Source organism: Mobula hypostoma, chromosome 15 (assembly GCF_963921235.1).
Source record: "Mobula hypostoma chromosome 15, sMobHyp1.1, whole genome shotgun sequence".
Classification (NCBI taxonomy): Eukaryota; Metazoa; Chordata; class Chondrichthyes; order Myliobatiformes; family Myliobatidae; genus Mobula; species Mobula hypostoma.
This window is the reverse complement of record NC_086111.1, coordinates 18,294,206-18,316,229: the sequence shown is the minus strand read 5'-3', so window position 1 is coordinate 18,316,229 and position 22,024 is coordinate 18,294,206. Positions and strand designations below refer to the sequence as shown.

The window sequence follows — 22,024 nt, the reverse complement described above, 5'->3', positions numbered from 1 at the left end:
AATCTGATCTTCCAGAGGACCCATTTGGTCCTTGATATCCTTTTGCTCTGTAGAAGCCCTTAAGATTCTCCTTCACCTTGTCTGTTAGAGCAATCTCATGCCTTCTTTTAGCCCTCCTGATTGTGTTCTCTTGCATTTCTTAGACTCCTCAAGTACCTCATATATTCCTGCCTGCCTATATCTGCTATGCACCTCCTTTTATTAAACCAGGTCCTCAATATCTCTCAAAAACCAAGGCTCCACTAACCCGTTAAACTTGCCTTTTAATCTGACAGAAAAATACAAACTCTGTACTCTCAAAATTTCACTTTTGAAGACCTCCCACTCACCAAGTACACATTTGCCAGAAAACAACCTGTCCCAATCCACACTTGACAGATCCTTTCTGATATCATCAAAATTGGTCTTTCTCCAATTCAGAATCTCAACCTGAGGGCCAGACCTATCCTTTCCCATAATTACCTTGAAACTAATGGCATTATGGTCACTCGATGCAAAGTGTTCCCCTCCACAAACTTCTGTCACCTATCCTGTCGCATTCCGTAGTAGGAGATCTAGTATCACACTCTCTTGTTGGGACCTCTATGTACTAATTAAGGAAACCTTCCTGAACATATGTGCCAAACTCTTTCCCAACCAGCCTTTTTACAGTATGGGATTTCCAACCAATATGTGAAAAGTTAAAATCACTTACTATCACAACCTTACGTTCCTTGCCACAGTCTGATCTCTACAAATCTGCCTCTCTAACTCATGTATACTATTTGGTGTTCTATAATATGATCCCATTAATGTCCTCATCCCTTTCTTATTCATCAGTTCTACCCATAAAGCTACACTAGACGAGCTCTCCAGACAGTCCGGACTGAGCACTGCTGTGACATTTTCCCTGACTAACGATACCACCTGCTTCTTCCTTAATCCCTCCCACTCTATCACATTGACAACAATGGAACCCCTGAATATTAAGCTGCCAGTTTTGCCCTCCCTGCATCCAAGTCTTATTAATGGCTACTGTGTCATAATTCCACATGCTGATCCATGCCGTAAGCTTGCCTGCCTTTCCTACAATATTCCTTGCGTTGAAGTAGTAGATGCAGCTCAGAACATTAGTCTCACCATGCTCAACCTTTTGATTCCTGACCAAGACAAAGCCTGGGCACCTCACATTTGTTGCATTCCCATTTAGACTTTTTCCCTGCCTACTTGGTGCTGTCAGTGACAAGCGTGGTGAAAGGTTTTACCAGAATGCTTCAGAGTGAGTAGGAAAAGAGTTAACAGAGTGAGTGTTGATCCGCAAAATATTAAGACTGGGGAATTACTAATGGAAAGCAGGGAGATTACAAGTGGCTTAAACATGTATTTTTAACTAGTTTACCCAATAGAGAATGCAGGTAATATTGCAGAAAAATGACTAACTTGGAAACTGGAAGGGATGAAAGTGGTGCTGAGCAATGGTCTTAATGAACTTTATAGTAGGCTTTTAAAAGTTACTGGTGAGATCAGAATCTGATTTATTATCACTTATTTGATATGAAATTTGTTGTTTTGCAGCAGCAGTACAGTGCAAAGAAATAGAATTACTAAATGAATAGACAATGATCTGGAAATGGAGTATAAATAAGAAATTGTCAGGAAAAATATAATAGAATCATTTTATCTAAATAGTTTGTGCATAGATTTTAATCTTCCAAAATTACCTAATTCAGAAAAGCTTCCCTCTGAAAAATAACAAATGTAACTCCTTTATTCAAAGAGTGAGTGAGAGAGAAAGCAGGAAACTAAAGTGAAAATGTCACCCTAGGAAAAATAATCAAGGTAATTGGGGAAAGTCAGCATTGTTTAGTGAAAGGAAAATTATGTTTACCAATTTATGAGAGGTCTTTGAAGAAGTTAGATACAAGGGGAACCAGTTTTCCAGGTGCTGCATCAAATATAACTTTGGAGAAACATGCTTTTGATATAGCAGAAAACATCTCAGCAAAGGTAGTAGATTAGTTGAACAATGGTAGGTATCACTAGGTCTTTTACTGGTTGGCAACGTGAAACAAATGATGTACCACAGATATTTCAGGGGCTTGAACTTTTTATGAGGATTAAACAACTGATAGAATGGTTATTGAATTTGCTAGTGACAAAGGCAGCTGTGAAAGGAATATAGATGAGTTAATCAAGTAGATAAAGATCTGGTAAATGGAGTGTAATATGCAAAAGTGTGGAATTGTCTATTTTGTCAGAAAAAAATAGAATGGAAGCATTTCATCTAAATGGTCAGAGATTATAGAGCTCTGAGATTCAGGGGAATCTGGTGTCCAAGAGCATGGTTTGTGAAAACTTAGAATGTAAGTGCAGCATGAAATGGAAAAAGACAGTGACATTTTATCATTTATTACTAGTGCAATTGAATACAGAAGTATGAAGATTATGTTTCAGTTAAATAAGGCATTAGTGAAACACAACTAGAATGCTATGTGCAGTATTGCTCTCCTTATTTAAGGAAGAATATTAATGCTTTCAACAGAAGTTGTATTGTCTTATGTGGAATGATCTGACAGGCTAGCCTCACTCTAGGCTGTGAGTTACTTCCCCCTTCCCTTCCTAACGACAATATTTCTGTGTGTTCCTCTCCAAGTTTCCTTCCGGAATCGAGAAATAAGGGTCACTGCTTAAAACTATGAGAAGTTGCCCATTTAAAACAGAGACAAAAACAATATTCTTTCTCATGCAGTGTTGTGAGTCTTCGGAAATCTCGTACTTAAAGCCAGTGCAAGCAGAGTAGAACCTTTGAATATTTTAAAGCAGAAATATTCTTGATAAGCAGGGGGATAAAAGAGTACCCCAGACAGATAGAAATATAAATTTGAGGTTGTTCAGTGAAGATTATGTTGAACAGGGGTAGCTATTATGGACTATAGCCTATTGTTATTTCTAATTCAAATGTTGGCATTAATTGTGGCCAGGTCCTTATTACCAATATTTTATAGGGCACCATTGACCAAAAATTTAGTTGGACCAACGACATAAATGCTGTAGATGTAAGTGTACGTCAAAGGCTAGTGATGCATGTCCTAGTTCTTCAAAGCTATTCTACCAGCTAAAAGGCAAAAGGCAGGAACGCGATGAGTACTCTTCACTTGTCTGGATGAATGCAGTGCCAATATCATAAAAGAAGCCCTTCTGATATAGCAACCAAGGTGATGACACTCAATTTAAACAAGCACAGTATTAACACTAGTATACACAGCTCATTGACCTTCTTGATAGCACCTGCCAAATCCCTCTACCACCTGGAAAGACAAGGGCAGCAAGTGTATGACACTTCCACTCCATTCAGCTTTATCGTCAACAGTGGCTTAAAATTCTAAAGTGGTTCAAGGAAGCAGATCACAAGGTCACAACCACCTTCTCAAGGTGAAATAAGAATAAACAAGCCAGCAATGCCCATCCCTTACTTACTTACTTATTTCAAAGTTTCACTTATTATCAAAGAATACAACTCTGAAATTCTTCTTCTCCAGATAGCCATGAAACCAAGAAATAAAAGAACGGCAGCAGATCATCAACCCCCAAATCTCTCCTCCCTGCACCAAAAAAGGACAAATATGGAACAGGCACATTAACTCCCAAATCCCCCTCCCCTGCACATAAAAAAGAGAACGATCAGGTGAAAATCAGCATACAAAAAATATAAGACTGAAAGAAAGTATATAGTTCAAGTCTATGTCCAAAATGCAAAAAACCTGGGTAATATTCTCTGGGCACAGCGGCAGGCCTTTCTCTCTCCAGCAGCACAGCAATCTCACCAGCAATAAAAAGTGAGTCTCCCCTCTCCAGCAGCAGAGTGATCCCACCAGTGATCAAAAGGCAAGCCGCCGGCGCTTAACTTCCACTTTCGCCTCAATGTTTCAATCTCCCTCATCACTTTAATTGGTGAACAATAGAACCTTTAATCAGCAAAATGAAGTCAAACATTGGCTCGCACGCTGTCCTGCAGCCTTCTCACCATGAGGTTCCCATGCTGTACCTCTGTCTTCACTGCAGAGCGCTGAAACACCCAAACAATCTCCACACTGCAAATCCCAGGCTGCAACATTTCCAAAATCACATTCAAGACAAAAAACAAATGTAAAAGACATAAAAGAAATTAAATATGTGGTTTCATGATCTATCCGGAAGATGTTGACCGAAGGAGCACTGTAGACAGTCAATATCTTGACTGGAACACTGGGGCTCTTTGCTCCTAAGTGAAGAATAGGCCTCCCATCTTCATCATCCTCTGAAGTCGAAGGTACAGTTGGAGTTCATCAACGATTCTACAATCTGTTGCATCCACTATACAGGGGATTGGTCTGTACAGCTTCACCAGAGCCCCGTTGGCCAGCCTTACCAATTTCCACCTCTCACCTATGGACAAAGGGCAATGACTATTCCTAGAGGATGGATAACAATAAAATACAAGAGGGAGTTTCACTGAATGTGTAGTAATATCCCAACTCATTCATGCTGAGTAATGTGCCAACCTCGGTTAGCCAGCCCTATTTAAGACCATATGACATAGGAGCAGAATTAAGCCATTCAGCCCATTGAGTCTGCTCTGCCATTCCATCATGGCTGATCCCAGATCCCACTCAACCCCATACACCTGCCTTCTCACCATATCCTTTGATGCCCTGACTGAACAGGAAACAATCAACTTCCACCTTAAATATACCCACAGACTTGGCCTCCATCACAGTCTGTGGTAGAGCATTCCACAGATTCACTACTCTCTGGCTAAAAAAAAAATTCTCCTTACCTCAGTTCTAAAAGGTCGTCCCTCAATTTTGAGGCTGTGTCGTCTAGTTCTGGATACCCCCAACACAAGAAACATCCTCTCTACATTCACCCTATCTAGTCCTTTCAACATTCTGTAGGTTTCAATGAGATCCCCATGCATTCTTCTAAATTCCAGTGAGTACAGGCCCAAAGCTGCCAAATGCTCCTCATATGTTAACCCCTTCTTTCCTGGAATCATCCTCATAAACCTCCTCCGGACTCTCTCCCATGACAATGCATCCTTTCTGAGATATGGGGCCCAAAACTGTTGACAATAAGTGCAGCCTGACTAGTGTCTTATAAAGGCTCGGCATTATCTCCTTGTTTTTATATTCTATTCCCCTTGAAATAAATGCCAACATTGTCTTTGCCTTCTTTACCACAGACTCAACCTGTATTAACCTTCTGGGACAGGCATATAGATGAAAAAAAAATAGAGGGTTACGGGGTAGTGTGGGTTTAGTACTTTTTTTTAAGGGAGATATGGGTCGGCACAACATCAAGGACCGAAGGGCCTGTACTGTGCTGTAGTATTCTAGTGTCTAGGGAGTCTGGCATGAGGACTCCTAAGTCTCTCTGCACCTCTGATGTTTGAACCTTCTCCCCATTTAGATAATAGTCCGCACTATTGTTCTTTTTACCAAAATGTATTATAATTTGTCTGCATTTGGTCCATATCCCTATGTAACTACAATGCAGATGACCTGTAGACTGTATTTTTTGATTTTCTTTCTCTAGCTATATTCCAATTTCATGACAATTTTTTCCGTTGTATTGTTCTAATGGAATTCATGATGGAGTTAATAACTTTTTTACTTGATCCTAGATGCTACCTCACATTAACTGGTGCTCTTCACCTTAAGTTTGGTGGAGCACCAGCTGGACCTGCTGGCACAGGGAAAACAGAAACTACGAAAGATCTGGGTAAAGCCCTTGCAATACAAACTGTCGTTTTCAACTGCTCTGACCAACTTGACTTCTTAGCAATGGGCAAATTTTTTAAAGGTTTGGCCAGGTAAGGAATAAGATAAGCTCTGGCACAGCACATTGGTATTCCTACACTCTGTTGTGGATGTGGTTAATTTCATTCACTTTATAATATAAAACGTGTGTTGGCACGTGGCCAAGTAGTAGCCTCAGCTGAGGCAGCGTGTTGTGTCCTTGAGCAAGGCACTTAACCACACATTGCTCTACGACGACACCGGTGCCAAGCTGTATCTGCCCTAGTGCCCTTCCCTTGGACAACATCGGTGGCGTGGAGAGGGGAGACTTGCAGCATGGGCAACTGCCGGTCTTCCATACAACCTTGCCCAGGCCTGCGCCCTGGAAACCTTCCAAGGCGCAAATCCATGGTCTCACGAGACTAACGGATGCCTATAAAAAATAATATAAAACATGTATATTCAACAAAGAAATTCATTAGCAGAGTTTGAGGAGGGATTATTAACCTTTTCATATGAATTTTCATTGAATTTTTAAAGTCAGTATAATAAATCTATTTGATACTTGTATCCACCTCAAAAGGATATGGGGTCGTTATAGCTGAAGCCTGGGCCATGATCAATTTCTGATATGATCTTAGGGTCAAGAATCTCTGTACTTGTTAAAGTTCTCAACCTGTAACATTGAAAGAAATTTCATCCAGCCAAATACTGGAAAGACCAATACTTTAAATCACAGCCACAAATTCCTAGTTACTATCGTCATTCCTTTCCCTAACATCTGTTGCTGGAACCTTTAGTCATACCGTGGTTATCTCTGAACTTGATCATTTCAACACTTTTCAACCCATTCTAAGCCCTGCCGTACAGATCAAAGTCAAAGTAAATTTATTATTGAAGTATGTAAATCTCACCATGTACTACTACCTTGACGTTCATTTTCTAGCCCTTCAGGAGGTTCGTCATCTGCTGAGGGCTAGGTCTCTAGTATTGAAGTCTGGTGACCCAGGCCTGTACAAGAAAACCAAATATGACTTGTGGGGTGCCCTTTCAAGAGCAAAGAAAAAATTTTGAGTGAGGTTGGAGGTGACATTGGATGCATGTCAACTCAGGCAGGGTTTGTGGGACATTACATCCTACAAAACAAACCCCAATAGCATGAATGGCAGCAATGCTTTGCTACCAAACAAGCTCAACACCTTCTATGCCCACTCTGTAAGGGAGAATACAACCACAGCTGTGAAGAACCCTGCTGCACCCAGTCACCCTGTGATCTCTGTCAGGCTGTCGAGGGAGAACCCTCGCAAGGTGGCAGGTCCTGATGGAGTACCTGGTAAGGCTCTGAGAACTTGTGCCAACCAACTGGTGGGAGTATTCAAAGATAATTTCAACCTCTCACTGCTATAGTAAGAAGTCCCCACCTGCTTCAAAGGGGCAACAGGCAAGCCTTTGCCCAAGAAGAGTAGCGTGAGCTGCCTTAATGATTATCATCCAGTAGCACTCGCATCCATGGTGATGAAATGCTTTGAGAGGTTGATCATGGCTAAAATCAACTCCTTCCTCACCAAGGATCTGGACCCGCTGCAATTTACCTATCGCCACAATAGGTCTATGGCAGACGCAGTCTCAGTGGCTCTTCACATGGCCCTAGTTCACCTGGACAATACAAACACCATATCAGGATGCCCTTCATTGACACTATCATTCCCACAGTTCTGATCAATAAGCTACAGAACCTGGGCCTCTGTACCTCCCTCTGCAATTTGATCCTTGACTCCCCAAATGGAAGACCACAATCTGAGCAGATTGGTAATAATATCTCCTCCTTACTGACGATCAACTCTGGTGCACCTCAGGGATGTGAGCTTAGCCCACTGCTTTACTTTCTCAATAGCCATGACTATGTGGCTAGATATAGCTCAAATGCCATCTATAAATTTGCTGATGATATAACCATTGTTGGTAGAATCTCAGATAGAGACAAGGTGGCGTACAGGAACGAGATATACCAGCTGGTTGGGTGGTGTCGCAGCAACAACCTTGCAGTTAACGTCAGTAAGACCAAGGAGCTGATTATAGACTTCTGGAAGGGTCAGACAAGAGAACATGAACCAATCCTCAGAGGGATCAGAAGTGGAGAGAGTGAGCAGTTTCAAGTTCTTGGATGTCAAGATCTCTGAGGATCTAACCTAGTCCCAAATATTTATGAAACTATAAAGAAGGCAAGTCAGCAGCTGTATTTCATTAGGAATTTGAGGAGATTTGGTTTGTCACCTAACACACTTGAAAACTTCTACAGATGTACCATTGAGAGCATTCTAACAGGCTGTATCACAGTCCAGTATGGGGGGGTGGGGGTGGGGAGCTACTGCAGAGGATCGAAAGAAGCTGCAAAGGGTTATAAATCTAGTCAGCTCCACCTTGGATGCCTCTGTAGTACCCAATACATCTTCAAGGAGCAGTGCCTCAGAAAGGCGGTGCCCATTACTGAGGACACCCAAACCCAGGACATGTTACCATCAGGAAGGAGGTACAGAAGACTGAAGACACATACTTAGTGATTCAGGAACAGCTTCTTCCCCTCTACCATCCAATTCCTAAATGGACATTGAACCCATGAACACTACCTCTTTATAAAATATTATTTCTGTTTTTGCACAATATTTAATTTAACTATTTTCTTTTATAGGCATCCGTTAGTCTCATGAGATCATGGATTTGCGCCTTGGAAAGTTTCCAGGGTGCAGGCCTGGGCAAGGTTGTATGGAAGACCAGTAGTTGCCCATGCTGTAAGTCTCCCCTCTCCACGACACCGATGTTGTCCAAGGGAAGGGCATTAGGACCCATACAGCTTGGCACCGGTGTCGTCACAGAGCAATGCGTGGTTAAGTGCCTTGCTCAAAGACGCACACGCTGCCTCAGCCAAGGCTCGAACTAGCGACCTTCAGATTGCTGGACGAACACCTTAACCACTTGGCCACGCGCCAACACTAACTATTTAATATACACGTATATACTTAGTATAATTGACTTATTTTTTCTGTATTATCATGTATTGCATTGTACTGCTGTCGCTAAGTTAACAAACTTCACAACATGCCAGTAATATTAAACATGATTCTCATTTTCTAGCAAGCATTTACAGATCCTAACTTAAAGCAAGCTATGTTCGACCTTCACACCTAAACTTGCTTGCCAACACTTACTTGTGATTCTGAAATACAACAGTACTAAATTTTACATACTAACTTTTTAAAAATCTTCCTTTTCTTATCTCAGTAGCTATGTCCAGTCTGGAAGTCCCCTATTCTGACTTCTTCCCTATTCCCTTTACTACTCACTCACCCTTCATCAGCCATGTTTTCAGCTGCCTTGGCTCTGAGCTCTGAAATACACTCCCCAGGTTTCTTATAAGAACATGAGTGCATTAAATAGAAGGGTTCACCCCATTATGTCTGCTGCATCATGCTCCAAAGGCTCTGCCACTTTCCCTAACTCTCTAATCTTATGACCTTTTGCAATGAATATACCCATTCACTGAGTCTCTACTGTCTTCATGGATAGTGAATTAAAAAGATTTACCATCTTGTGGGTCAATATTTTTATTCATCTCTGTCGTGAATGGTTGATCCCTTATTTTGAGATTGCGTCTGCTGGTTCCAGACACCCATCCAGAGGAAACAGCAACCATCCCTACCAAAGTTTGCATATTTTATCCTTTATGCTTCTGAACTCCAGGTAGTATAGGTATAATCTGATTTACCATTTGGCTGGGTGGATAAAAAGATTTTAAGAGATGATCATGGTTAAAATCAAGTAATCAGGGAGTAACTATTTCCAATATTGATATGTCTTCTTGTTCCTGCAGTGGTACTTAATTACTCCATCAGAATAAGATCTGTAGCCTACAGTGTTTTTTTTATTTTCAACCTGCGGGCTGTGTTGCCAATACACAGAATATACTGCACTAGTGAGTGAGACAGTACAGGCATGGATACCATAATTGTGCATATAACAATATAATTCTCTACTCATTCTTGAAAAATCGTTTATATCCCCTTTTGTTTAAAAAATATATTCTGTATGTTTATTTTGAGCATTGCTCATCTCAAATAGTCAGAGGATAATTTCGCATGCTTGTTGTAGAGTGGCTACACTTCATTCAAGCATCAGTCAGTTATTGTCTTTCTTCTCCTTGGCATCTGGAGGATGTCCCATCCTTCACAAATTTATTCTGCATTTTCAGTTATTCGGTAGCTTGGACAGTGATCTTACGTCATTCTTGAACATTGCAACCTGCAAGTGACAATGAAGTAAATGGTGTTTCTGTCTTAGAAGTGACATGACGTTGCATTCCTACATTGAGTCTGGTGACTGTGTGTTTATTTCACACTCTTTCTCAGATCTGTATGGTAGTGTGAATTTCATATCTCTGTGACCTACCAAATCCAGTCGTTCCACACAGATGTGTTTAGTATCTAGCATGTCCTCAATGGATCACCGAATAAGAGATAACAAGAAATACATTTACCCTTTTGCAAGCATAGTACTCCAGACTGCATTAGCTAAAAGAATCAAATTTAAAAGAGAAATTGAATAAATATTTGAGGGGAATAGATTTGCGTAGCCTATCTGGAAAAAGAAAAGGAATAGAAGTAATTAATTGATCTTTCAAAGAGTCATCACAGGAAAGATAAGCTGTTTGGTTTCCCTCTCTGTTGCATTGTTTCATTTGCCTCTAATACAGTTATGAGATTTGGTTATGCACCCACCTCTCGTACTTGAAATAAAGATATACCTCTAATTTCAGCTTGGATTTTGCAGGCAGTAGTATGAGAAATCCACACTCTACATCCTTGTCACTTTGTTCTTAAAGTTTGGATAGACTATTAATTATATTTCTTACAAATTAGTATGAACATAGAATAGTACAGCACATTACAGGCCCTTCGGCCCACAATGTTGTGCCGACCCTCAAACCCTGCCTCCCATATAACCCCCCACCTTAAATTCCTCTATATACCTGTCTAGTAGTCTCTTAAACTTCATTAGTGTATCTGCCTCCACTACTGACTCAGGCAGTGCATTCCACGCACCAACCACTCTGTGAGTTAAAAAAACCTTCCTCTAATATTCCCCTTGAACTTCCCACCCCTTACCTTAAAGCCATGTCCTCTTGTATTGAGCAGTGGTGCCCTGGGGAAGAGGCACTGGCTATCCACTCTATCTATTCCTCTTATTATCTTGTACACCTCTATCATGTCTCCTCTCATCCTCCTTCTCTCCAAAGAGTAAAGCCCTAGCTCTCTTAATCTCTGATCATAATCCATACTATCTAAACCAGGCAGCATCCTGGTAAATCTCCTCTGTACCCTTTCCAATGCTTCCACATCCTTCCTATAGTGAGGCGACCGGAAATGGACACAGTTCTCCAAGTGTGGCCTAACCAGTGTTTCATAGAGCTGCATCATTACATCGCGACTCTTAAACTCTATCCCTCGACTTCTGAAAGCTAACACCCCATAAGCTTTCTTAACTACCCTATCTACCTGTGAGGCAACTTTCAGGGATCTGTGGACATGTACCCCGAGATCCCTCTGCTCCTCCACACTACCAAGTATCCTGCCATTTACTTTGTACTCTGCCTTGGAGTTTGTCCTTCCAAAGTGTACCACCTCACACTTCTCCGGGTTGAACTCCATCTGCCACTTCTCAGCCCACTTCTGCATCCTATCAATGTCTCTTCGATAATCCTCTACATTAGCTACAACACCACCAACCTTTGTGTACTCTGCAAACTTGTCAACCCACTCTTCTACCCCAACATCCAGGTCGTTAATAAAAATCACGAAAAGTAGAGGTCCCAGAACAGATCCTTGTGGGACACCACTAGTCACAATCCTCCAATCTGAATGTACTCCCTCCACTATGACCCTCTGCCTTCTGCAGGCAAGCCAATTCTGAATCCACTTGGCCAAACTTCCCTGGCTCCCATGCCTTCTGACTTTCTGAATAAGCCTACCGTGTGGAACCTTGTCAAATGCCTTACTAAAATCCATATAGATCACATCCACTGCACTACCCTCATCTATATGCCTGGTCACCTCCTCAAAGAACTCAATCAGGCTTGTTAGACACGATCTGCCCTTCACAAAGCCATGCTGACTGTCCCTGATCAGACCATGATTCTCTAAATGCCCATAGATCCTATCTCTAAGAATCTTTTCCAATAGCTTTCCCACCACAGACGTAAGGCTCACTGGTCTATAATTACCCGGACTATCCCTACTACCTTTTTTGAACAAGGGGACAACATTCACCTCCCTCCAATCCACCACTCCCGTGGACAACGAGGACATAAAGATCCTAGCCAGAGGCTCAGCAATCTCTTCCCTCGCCTCGTGGAGCAGCCTGGGGAATATTCCGTCAGTCCCCAGGGACTTACCCGTCCTAATGTATTTTAACAATTCCAACACCTCCTCTCCCTTAATATCAACATGCTGCAGAACATCAACCTCACTCATATTGTCCTCACCATCAAGTTCCCTCTCATTGGTGAATACCGAAAAGAAGTATTCATTGAGGACCTCACTCACTTCCACAGCCTCCAGGCACATCTTACCACCTTTATCTCTAATCGGTCTTTCACTCCTGTCATCCTTTTTTACTTCACATAATTGAAGAATGCCTTGGGGTTTTCCTTTACCCTACTCGCCAAGGCCTTCTCATGCCCCCTTCTTGCTCTTCTCAGACCCTTCTTAAGCTCCTTTCTTGCTTCCCTATATTCCTCAATAAACCCATCTGATCCTTGCTTCCTAAACCTCATGTATGCTGCCTTCTTCCACCTGACTAGATTTTCCACCTCACTTGTCACCCATGGTTCCTTCACCCTACCATTCTTTATCTTCCTCACCGGGACAAATTTATCCCTAACATCCAGCAAGAGATCTCTAAACATCAACCACATGTCCATAGTATATTTCCCTGCAAAAACATCATCCCAATTCACACCCGCAAGTTCTAGCCTTATAGCCTCATAATTTGCCCTTCCCCAATTAAAAATTTTCCTGTCCTCTCTCATTCTATCCTTTTCCATGATAATGCTAAAGGCTAGGGAGCAGTGGTCACTGTCCCCCACTGAGAGAACTGTGACCTGACCCGGTTCATTACCTAGTACAAGATCGAGTATGGCATTCCCCCTAGTCGGCCTGTCCACATACTGTGACAGGAATCCATCCTAGACACACTTAACAAACTCTGCCCCATCTAAACCATTGGAATTAATCAGGTGCCAATCAATATCAGGGAACTTAAAGTCACCCATGATAACAACCCTGTTATTTTTGCACCTTTCCAAAATCTGCCTCCCAATCTGCTCCTCTGTATCTCTGCTGCTACGAGGGGGCCTATAGAATACCCCCAACAGAGTAACTGCTCCCTTCCTGTTCCTGACTTCCACCCATACGGACTCAGAAGAGGATCCTGCTACATTACCCACCCTTTATGTAGCTGTAATAGTATCCCTGACCAGTAATGCCACCCCTCCTCCCCTTTTTCTGCCTTCTCTACCCCTTTTAAAGCACTGAAATCCAGGAATATTGAGAATCCATTCCTGTTCTGGTGCCAGCCAAGTCTCTGTAATGGCCACTACATCATAATTCCATGTATGTATCCAAGCTCTCAGTTCATCACCTTTGTTCCTGATGCTTCTTGCATTGAGGTACACACATTTCAGCCCTTCTACCTTACTGTCTTTACACCGTTTATTCTGCTTCTCTTTCCTCAAAGCCTCTCTGTATGTTAGATCTAGCTTTACTCCATGCACTTCTTTCACTGCTCTATCGCTCCAGGTCCCATCCCCCTTGCAAATTAGTTTAAACTCTCCCGAACCATGCTAGCAAACCCACCTGCAAGGATATTGCTCCCCCTCGAGTTCAGGTGCAACCCATCCAATCTGTACAGGTCCCACCCTCCCCAGAAGAGATCTCAATGATCCAAAAATCTAAAACCCTGCCCCCTGCACCAACTCCTCAGCCACGCATTCAACTGCCATCTCCTCCAATTCTTACCATCACTGTCATGTAGCACGGGCAGCAATCCTGAGAACGCCACCCTTGAGGTCCTGTTCTTCAGCCTTCTCCCTAGTTCCCGAAACTCTGCTAATAATGCTCTGGCTAATAGTTTTTTTTCCTGTGGTTTTTCAGCTCTGGAGCCTGGGCTTGTTTTGATGAGTTTAATCGAATTGATATTGAAGTTTTGTCTGTAGTGGCACAACAGATAACAACCATTCAGAAAGCACAGCAACAACGGGTGAGTTTGGGTCCCTGATGATTTTTGCCAGTTGTTTTATATGACATTTTAGATTTCAGACTTAATGGTGTCAATAAAGAGTCCAGGTCAACTACACCTCTCAAGCAAATTACAATCAGAGGTTCATTGAATCGCAGTGGGCAAATGTACACAGTACTAAAATCATTATATATATAATGCAATTCATCCAGTATTTGTTATGACATGCACCCGACTGCACCAGCCTCTGGGGTTTGGACACTCAAACTCCCTGTAATATGGATAAGTGGTGCTCCTCCTTTAAAGATTCAGGCCCACCCACTAATTGGTGGCCATATTTTGGTGCCAGGATTTCAGGATTTTAATACTTAAAGAGCACTTGAACAGAGGTTTGGTGCTTAATCGTCAGCTGAACTCTGGATTCTCGTCTAGTTTAGAACCCTGACCTTGTTTCTATCTCTGTATCCTGTCTCAATTCTAGTCCAGCACCTGGGTCCTAACCATCCTCACCTAGGTCTCTTGTCATAGTACAACTGAGCCTAACATGGACCCAGGGGGATATCAGAGCCTCCTATCAGCTGTGGCTAGACATAGTGAAAAAATTTCTAGACAGAGCTTGGAGATACACGATCTCCAGACACCAACTATCACAAGGAGGAAGTCAGAGCCGCTCAGGCAAGGATGTCGGTTGCTCTGAGGAGTCTGTCCATCTTCTGACCCCAGAGAGATCCGGTGGTAACCCAGGGTGGGGCCGCAGCTTCCTCACTCAGTGTCCTTTGGTGTTTGAACTCTAACCATCCTGGTTCACTATGGAGCTCAGAAAGGTGGCCTTCATGATCTCTCTCCTGATTGGGAGAGCCCTGGCCTGGGCCACCGCACATAGGGAGCAGAGGTCAAAGATTTGCTTGGATTCAGAGGAATTCATGGACCAAAATCATCCTACTGGAGCAAACAGAACCCGGTGAAGGTGCATCAGGGTAGTCGGTAGCAGCCAACTACACTACTGAATTTTGGACTTTGGCCAAGGAGAGTGGCTGGAAACACGGAGGCTAAGGCCACTGTACTGCCATAGCGCCATGGTGAACTAAAGGTTACCCTTGTCTTAGGAGAGCAGGTAGAGGACTTGGAGGCTCTGATCAACCAATCCATTTGTCTCAATAATCCCCTGGCGGAGCGAGAGTGAGACTACCTCAAGAGGTCAAAGAGGGCTAGCCCAAACCCAGCCTCAATGCATCACAATTCCACTTGCCAGCCTTTGACAATGACTAGCCCATCTCCTGCTCAGGATCCTGTCAAGCCATGCAAATCAGATGCACAAGACTCTCCGCCAACTGGAAGTCCTGGCATTGGAGTCGAGGTTGCTGCTATTACTGCGGAGAAGCGGGTCAACTGTGGGCCAAATATCTGAAGCGGCGGCCGACACTGCTAAGACCTTCCAGTGTTAGGAGGACTGTGATGATAGCAGCCACTACTCCCATCCCTACTGATTCTAGGGTCACGCTGAAGGTGGAGATCTTCTAGTGTATGAACCGACTAGAGGTGAATGCCTCCGTGGCCTCTGGGGCAGCCGGTAATTTCTTATTGTGCCGACTGGGGACCACCCATCAGCTCAACGTACATCTGCAGGAGTTGAGCCAGCCCTTGATGGTCGTCCTCTTGGTTCTGGGCAGATCCTGCAGCAGGCATCAGTTTTGCGGATGAGGATAGAGGATCATGTGGAGGACATTTGTTTCTATATCATTGATTCTCTTCACAAACCTGACTACGAAAGTTTTGAGACTGGTAATCAAATCTATCCATACTATCTTTTGGTCTTAACAGACACATACTTACAGACAGCACACACAAAATGCTGGAGGAACTCAGTAGACCAGGCAGCATCTATGGAAAAGAGTATAGTTGATGTTCGGACCGAGACCTGAGCAGGACCTGTTGACTATAGACTTTCCATAGGTGCTGCCTGGTCTGCCGAGTTCCTCCAGCATGTTGTGTATGTGTTGCTTGGATCTCCAACATCTGCAGATTTTCTTTTATGATTGATACATACTTACAGATACTGATTGCAATGTTTCAACAGTAAAACCAACCATCTTCCTCAGGCACAAGTTAGTCAAATGTCTGGTCCCTGTCTGTCTGCATCTTGTTTTACGGCGGTTGGCATCCAGCTTAATGGTGCATTACCGCCACCCTCTGCTCCGGAATGTGCACTAGACATATATTCAAAATCCCTTCACCCAATCACACACACACACACACACACACGCACAAACCTACACTTTACCCTCCCATCTTTGACCATCCTAGTATCCTATTCCTGTTTATCCGTCATACCCTATAAAAAAAACCCTGAACCTCTTAAAAACGCTAAAAATACCCGGACTTGTTCTCTCTCACTCATGCCCAGCAACCCTTTTAATGTGAATTCCTGCATCCCCAACTCCCTTAATTTATTTCTCATCATCTCTCTCTGTATCCCATACTTCCTGCAACTCAGAACTACATGTTCTACTGACTCCTCTTCCTGACATTCCTCACACAATCCTGTCTGGTGTTTCCCTATCATTTTCAATGTTTTGTTTAATGCACAGTGCCCCAGCCTTAACCTAGTCCACACAGTTTCCTCTCTTCTGTTTCCATTACCTACCCTAGTACCTGCAACACTCTTTTGTATTTGATATAGATGCCTCCCTTTCCCCTCCCTGTCCCATCTTTCTTGCCACATTCGGTTGACTTTTTCCCAGATTACACACTTAACCTCTGCTTTACTGATACTAACGTGCATTTCCACATTTTCTTTCTTTAACGCCCTCTTTGCCAACTCATCCACCCTCTCATTCCCCTTCACCCCCACATGTGCTGGAACCCATAGAAATTTTACCTGACCTCCCTGATTTGCAATTCTTGTGACTAACTGAAGGACTTCATAAAGTACATCTTGCCGACTGTTAGTGTGAAAAGACCTTAAACTTGCTAGAACTGAGGATGAATCTGAACATATCAATGCTTTGACTTGTCTGGCTTTCTGCACCCATTGCAACGTAACCAACACTGCCAGCATCTCCACTGTAAACACCCCTAACTTATTAGATGTTCTTCTGCTGATTCCAATTTCTTTTGCTGGTATAACCGCCCCAAACCCTGTCACTCCTGTTTCAGGTTCCTTTGCACCATCCGTATAAATTTGAGTATAATCACTATACTTTTCCATCACATGACAGTTAAATACATTTACCAAATCTGTTTTATATCTTTCTTTCCTTTTTACCTCTAACAAATGCCAGTCTATGTCAGGCCATACAAGCTTCTATGGAGCTACAAACAGATAAACTACTGAAGGACTTATCCTCAGATCAAACACTCCACATTCTTTCGCGATATCATTCCCTACCTGACTAAAGGTATCCCTCTGAAACCTCCCATTTTCCCAGCACTCCTGCAACACTCCTTTAGCAGGGTGAGAATCATTGTGCCCCTGCAAGTTAGCCCAGTAGTTTGCCATCAGTTGCATCCTTCTTAGTTCTAAAGGCATTATTCCCATTTCTACCTGTAGGGCTGACACTGGTGACGTTTTAAAAGCCCCACTGCACACTCTCAAGGCCTGAGCCTGAATCACATCCAGTTTCCTTATAAGAGACCTAGCTGCTGATCCATATACTATATTTCCATAATCCAATACAGATCTTACTAAAGCCACATACATTCTCTTCAAAGCTGAACAACTTGCTCCCCATTCCCTACCAGTCAAACATCTCATCACGTTTATTATTTTTTTACATTTCTCCTCAACTTTCCTGATATGGTCTGCCCATGTTAATCGCGAATCAAATATAACTCCCAGAAATTTAAATGATGCAACCCTTTCTAATTCAACCCCGTACATCCTTAACTTCTTCCCTACCTCAACTCTTTTCCTGGTAAAAAATACAGTTTGAGTTTTATCTACTGAAAATCTACATCCCCAATCATAACCCCACTCCACCACTTCATCAATTGCTTCTTGTAGTTTCCTGATTATATGCTCCATGTTCCTGCCTCTTTTCCACAAGGCCCCATCATCCTCAAACATGACCTACCTATATCCACTAGTACCTTTGTGAAGACATCATTGGTCATAATGATGAAAAGTAACGGGCTAATCACACTACCTTGAGGTGTGCCATTTTCCACTATGTACTGTTTTGATAATTCTGATCCAATCCAAACTTAAATTTTTCTACCAAACAAAAAATCTTTAATCCAATTAAAAACTCTCCCACCAACCTCCATCTTGTGCAGTTTAATTAATAATCCTTCCTTCCACATCATATCATAGGCTTTTTCAATGTCAAAGAACACTGCCACTACTGACTCTCTATTTGCCTGGGCCTTCCTTATTTCAGTCTCTAACATTATCACTGAGTCCATGGAATTCCTTCCCTTTCTAAAACCACTCTGATAACTTGCCAGCATTCCCCTTTTCTCAAGCTCATACGATAACCTTTCTGTTATCATCCTTTCCATTATCTTACATATACTTGATGTTAATGCAATTGGTCTGCAGCTAGTGGGTTTTGACAGATCCTTGCCAGGCTTCCTTATTGGAATTACTACTGCTTCTTTCCATGCACTTGGTAATCTTCCCTCCTCCCACACTCTTATAAAAATGCAGCAACTTCAAGAGCGCTCCTTCTCCTAGATTTTTTTAGCATCACAGAGCATATCAGGTCTTTCCCTGGGGAGGTTGGTCTCAATCTCTTTATTGCTCTCACCATTTCTGCTAATGTAAGTGGATCATCAATTATATCATCTGTTCCTTCCCTCCTGTTTAACACACCTGGGTGTTGGCTCATTATTCTTTCCCTTCTTCAGACAAATTTTCTGAACTGTGTATCAGTACAAATGACTTGGCCATGATCTCAGCCTTATCTCTACTGGAGACTGCAGTTTCCTCCTCAGATATCATTACTGGATATTCCCATTCCCTTCTATCTCCTCCCATCCTCTTAATCATTCCCCATATCTCTCCCACAGGTGTTGTTCTTCCTATCTTGTTGCAAAAACTCCTCCAACTTGCCCTTTTAGCTTGACGTATAGTTCTTCTCACCACTGCCTGTGCTTTCTTATATTGAACCAAATGCTGCATATTATGGGTTCTTTTAACTAGCCTGAATGCTCTGTTTCTGTTTTTTACAGCCTGACAACATTTCTCTGTCCACTATGGTACCAGTTTCCTGTTCATCCTATTTTTACTCCTGGGTATAGATCCTTCTGCTGCCATGATAATTGCTGAAGTCACCTGACTGTTTAATTCATCTACATTCCCAGAAATAACAATCTTTGTCAACCCTTCTTCACTCAACTTCTGGAACTTACCCCAATCTGCTTTTCCAAACACCCACTTTGGGGTTCTGCCACCTGGTCTTACTTCAACTCTTTCACCCACTGAACATAAAACTGGGTAGTGATCACTGCCTACTGTTGAAGCAGTCCAAACTCCCCAGTTACTAATGCCAGCCAAGGTATTAGACACTAACGTAATATCTAACACTGACTCAGTTCCTGTTGTTATATCTGTCCTTGTGCCTCTACCATCATTCATACACACCAAATCCCTTTCTTCCATCAAATCTTCAATTACCTTTCCATTTGGATCTGTAATCTGATCCCCCCATATTGTGCTATGAGCATTGAAATCTGCACACCACACTACTTTGTCTGTTTTGTCCTTGTATCTTTAATAGGCTGTCCAAATCCAACCTTTTACATGGATTGTAGTAGTTAATTATAACCATTCCCTCCCCTCTCTCCCACACTTCCACCACTATGTATTCCTGATCATCTCCTTTTTCCAGTACCCTATATGGTATACCTTGCTTGATTAACATAGCACAACCCCCTCCTCCCCCTAGGTTTCTATCTTTCCTTATCATTGTATACCCGTATACCACAAAGTCTAAAGTTGGTTTCAACCAAGTTTCCTGAATACACACTACATCCGGTTTTACAACCATTTCTTTAATAAAGTGCTTGAATTCCTGGCTATTGGCCAGTAAGCTCCTTGCATTCCATTGTAAAAGAATCACCATAATTAGTATTAACCAACCCATGACACTTCCTGGCTTGACTGATTAGTGAGGTTCTCCCTCACTTCCTCCAATGTCAGTCCTACTAACCCTAAATGGTTTACTGCTGCTTTTACCACCAGCTGAATTTTGTCACTTTTTGACTTTACCTCAGCCGTACTATTAATCACTCCTGCAATGAATGTTACTAGAGCCTTTTTGTCTACATAATTCCTGTCATTTGTTCTTTGTTGCATCTCTCATATCCCTATTGCTCCCTGTTCGTTAGGAGCATTATTCTGTTCTCTTGACATTCTTACAGCTTCTGCATAAGTGATCTTTCTTTTCACTCTTATTTCTTGAATTTTAGTATCCCGTCTCACAACCTCACACCCACTATATGCAACATTATGAGCTCCACCACAATTGCAGCATTTTGGTTGAACTCCTGTTCCGCACTTTCCATATTCATGATCACCCCCACATCTAGCACATCTCCTCTGCCTTTTACAGTTTTTAGCTATGTGTCCAAACCTTTGACAATTATAGCACCTCAGAGGCTTTGGCACATACACCCTTACTGGGTAACTCATGAAACCCAGGAACACCTTCCTTGGCACTCTTTCTTCTTCAAATTCAATCAATACTGATTCACTTTCCTTTTTCACTCCCTCCTTTGTTGTTTTCAGTCTTTGAACATTCATTACTTTCCCTCCTTTGATATTCCTCTTTAACTCCTCCATATTTATACTCATTGGTACCCCCGTGATCACTCCTTTACAACCACTATTTTGTGCTCCCACCCTCCCAATGTATTCCACCTTGCATTTTCCTATCTCTTTTAGCTTGAGTGCTTTCTCAAGTTGTTCCTCATTCGCACATCTTACCAATAAGTTGCCATCATTAAGGACTTTTGCAAATACTATTTCCCCTATCTTATTTGCCAGAGTTGTTGTGAGCACAAATGGGTTAATTTCTTCATATGTCCCTGAGCCTTCTCATTAAACCTAATTATGACAACACCTCCTCTCTTCCTCACTTTCAGAGCTTTCTCCACTATCATTTCTTACTCTTTTATTCCCCTTGTCTTGGTTTTTATTCATCCAACCCCTCACTACCTCCTCATTCCCTTTATTTCTCCCTTCACAATAATCCACCTCTCCCCAGCTGCCTACCTCTGATCCCGAGTCCCTATCCCTCTCCTCCTCCACTTTCTTTCCCTCAACCCCCCCTCTTATCTTGTCCACCATTACCGGACCCACACAACCCCCTCCCAGCAATTTCCATTCCTTCCCCACTCTCTTTCCCTCAACAGGTTCCAAACCACATTCACGCATCGAGCAAACCACAGCCAGCTTCCAGTCAAGCCAACTCTAGTTTCCCAGCCAATGTCTCGTCCCCCCTGGAGACACCTCCTTATATACCCTCTCGAGTGAGCAGGGCATGGGCAGGGCTTAGATCTGAATTGCCTATTCCTGATTGGTTGGTTTGAATTGGCCTTGTTCTGATTGGTCAATTTTTTTTTATATATACATAGGCCAAACCCAGTTTAGGAATGTGTAGTCCCACCTGGAGCTATCTCTACACTCTTAGAATCAATGTTTAGGTCCTCATATGCTCCATCTCTGGGATTAAATTTTGCTATAGCACCTGCAAAACAGCTGATAGCTGAAGTATTAACAAGCATGGAATGCATCACACACTTCCTTCCAGTGGAGAACGATGTTAGATTTGAAATTCGGTAAGCTATTGAGATCTAAACCTCCAATCTCTAACATCATGCTAATGGAACAAAAGGCATTAAAAGAGCTGAGGAGCAATAGCAACATCATAGTTTTGCAGTTAGACAAGAGTAGGGCAGCAGTAGTGATAGCTACAGTGGGGTATGAGCAGAAGCTGGCAGCTTTAATATCTGATGTTGAAAGATGACTCCACTTG

The 22,024-nt window shown here is 42.5% G+C and overlaps 1 protein-coding gene across 1 annotated transcript in view; it reads left to right on the top strand.

Moving 5' to 3' along the window:
- Positions 1-22,024, top strand: part of dnah1 (dynein, axonemal, heavy chain 1) — a 393,587-nt gene that overhangs the window by 179,999 nt on the left and 191,564 nt on the right. The window contains exons 29-30 of the mRNA XM_063068377.1: positions 5,642-5,830; positions 13,961-14,066. Coding sequence (XP_062924447.1) covers positions 5,642-5,830; positions 13,961-14,066 — 295 coding nt within the window. The remainder of the gene's footprint in view (positions 1-5,641; positions 5,831-13,960; positions 14,067-22,024) is intronic.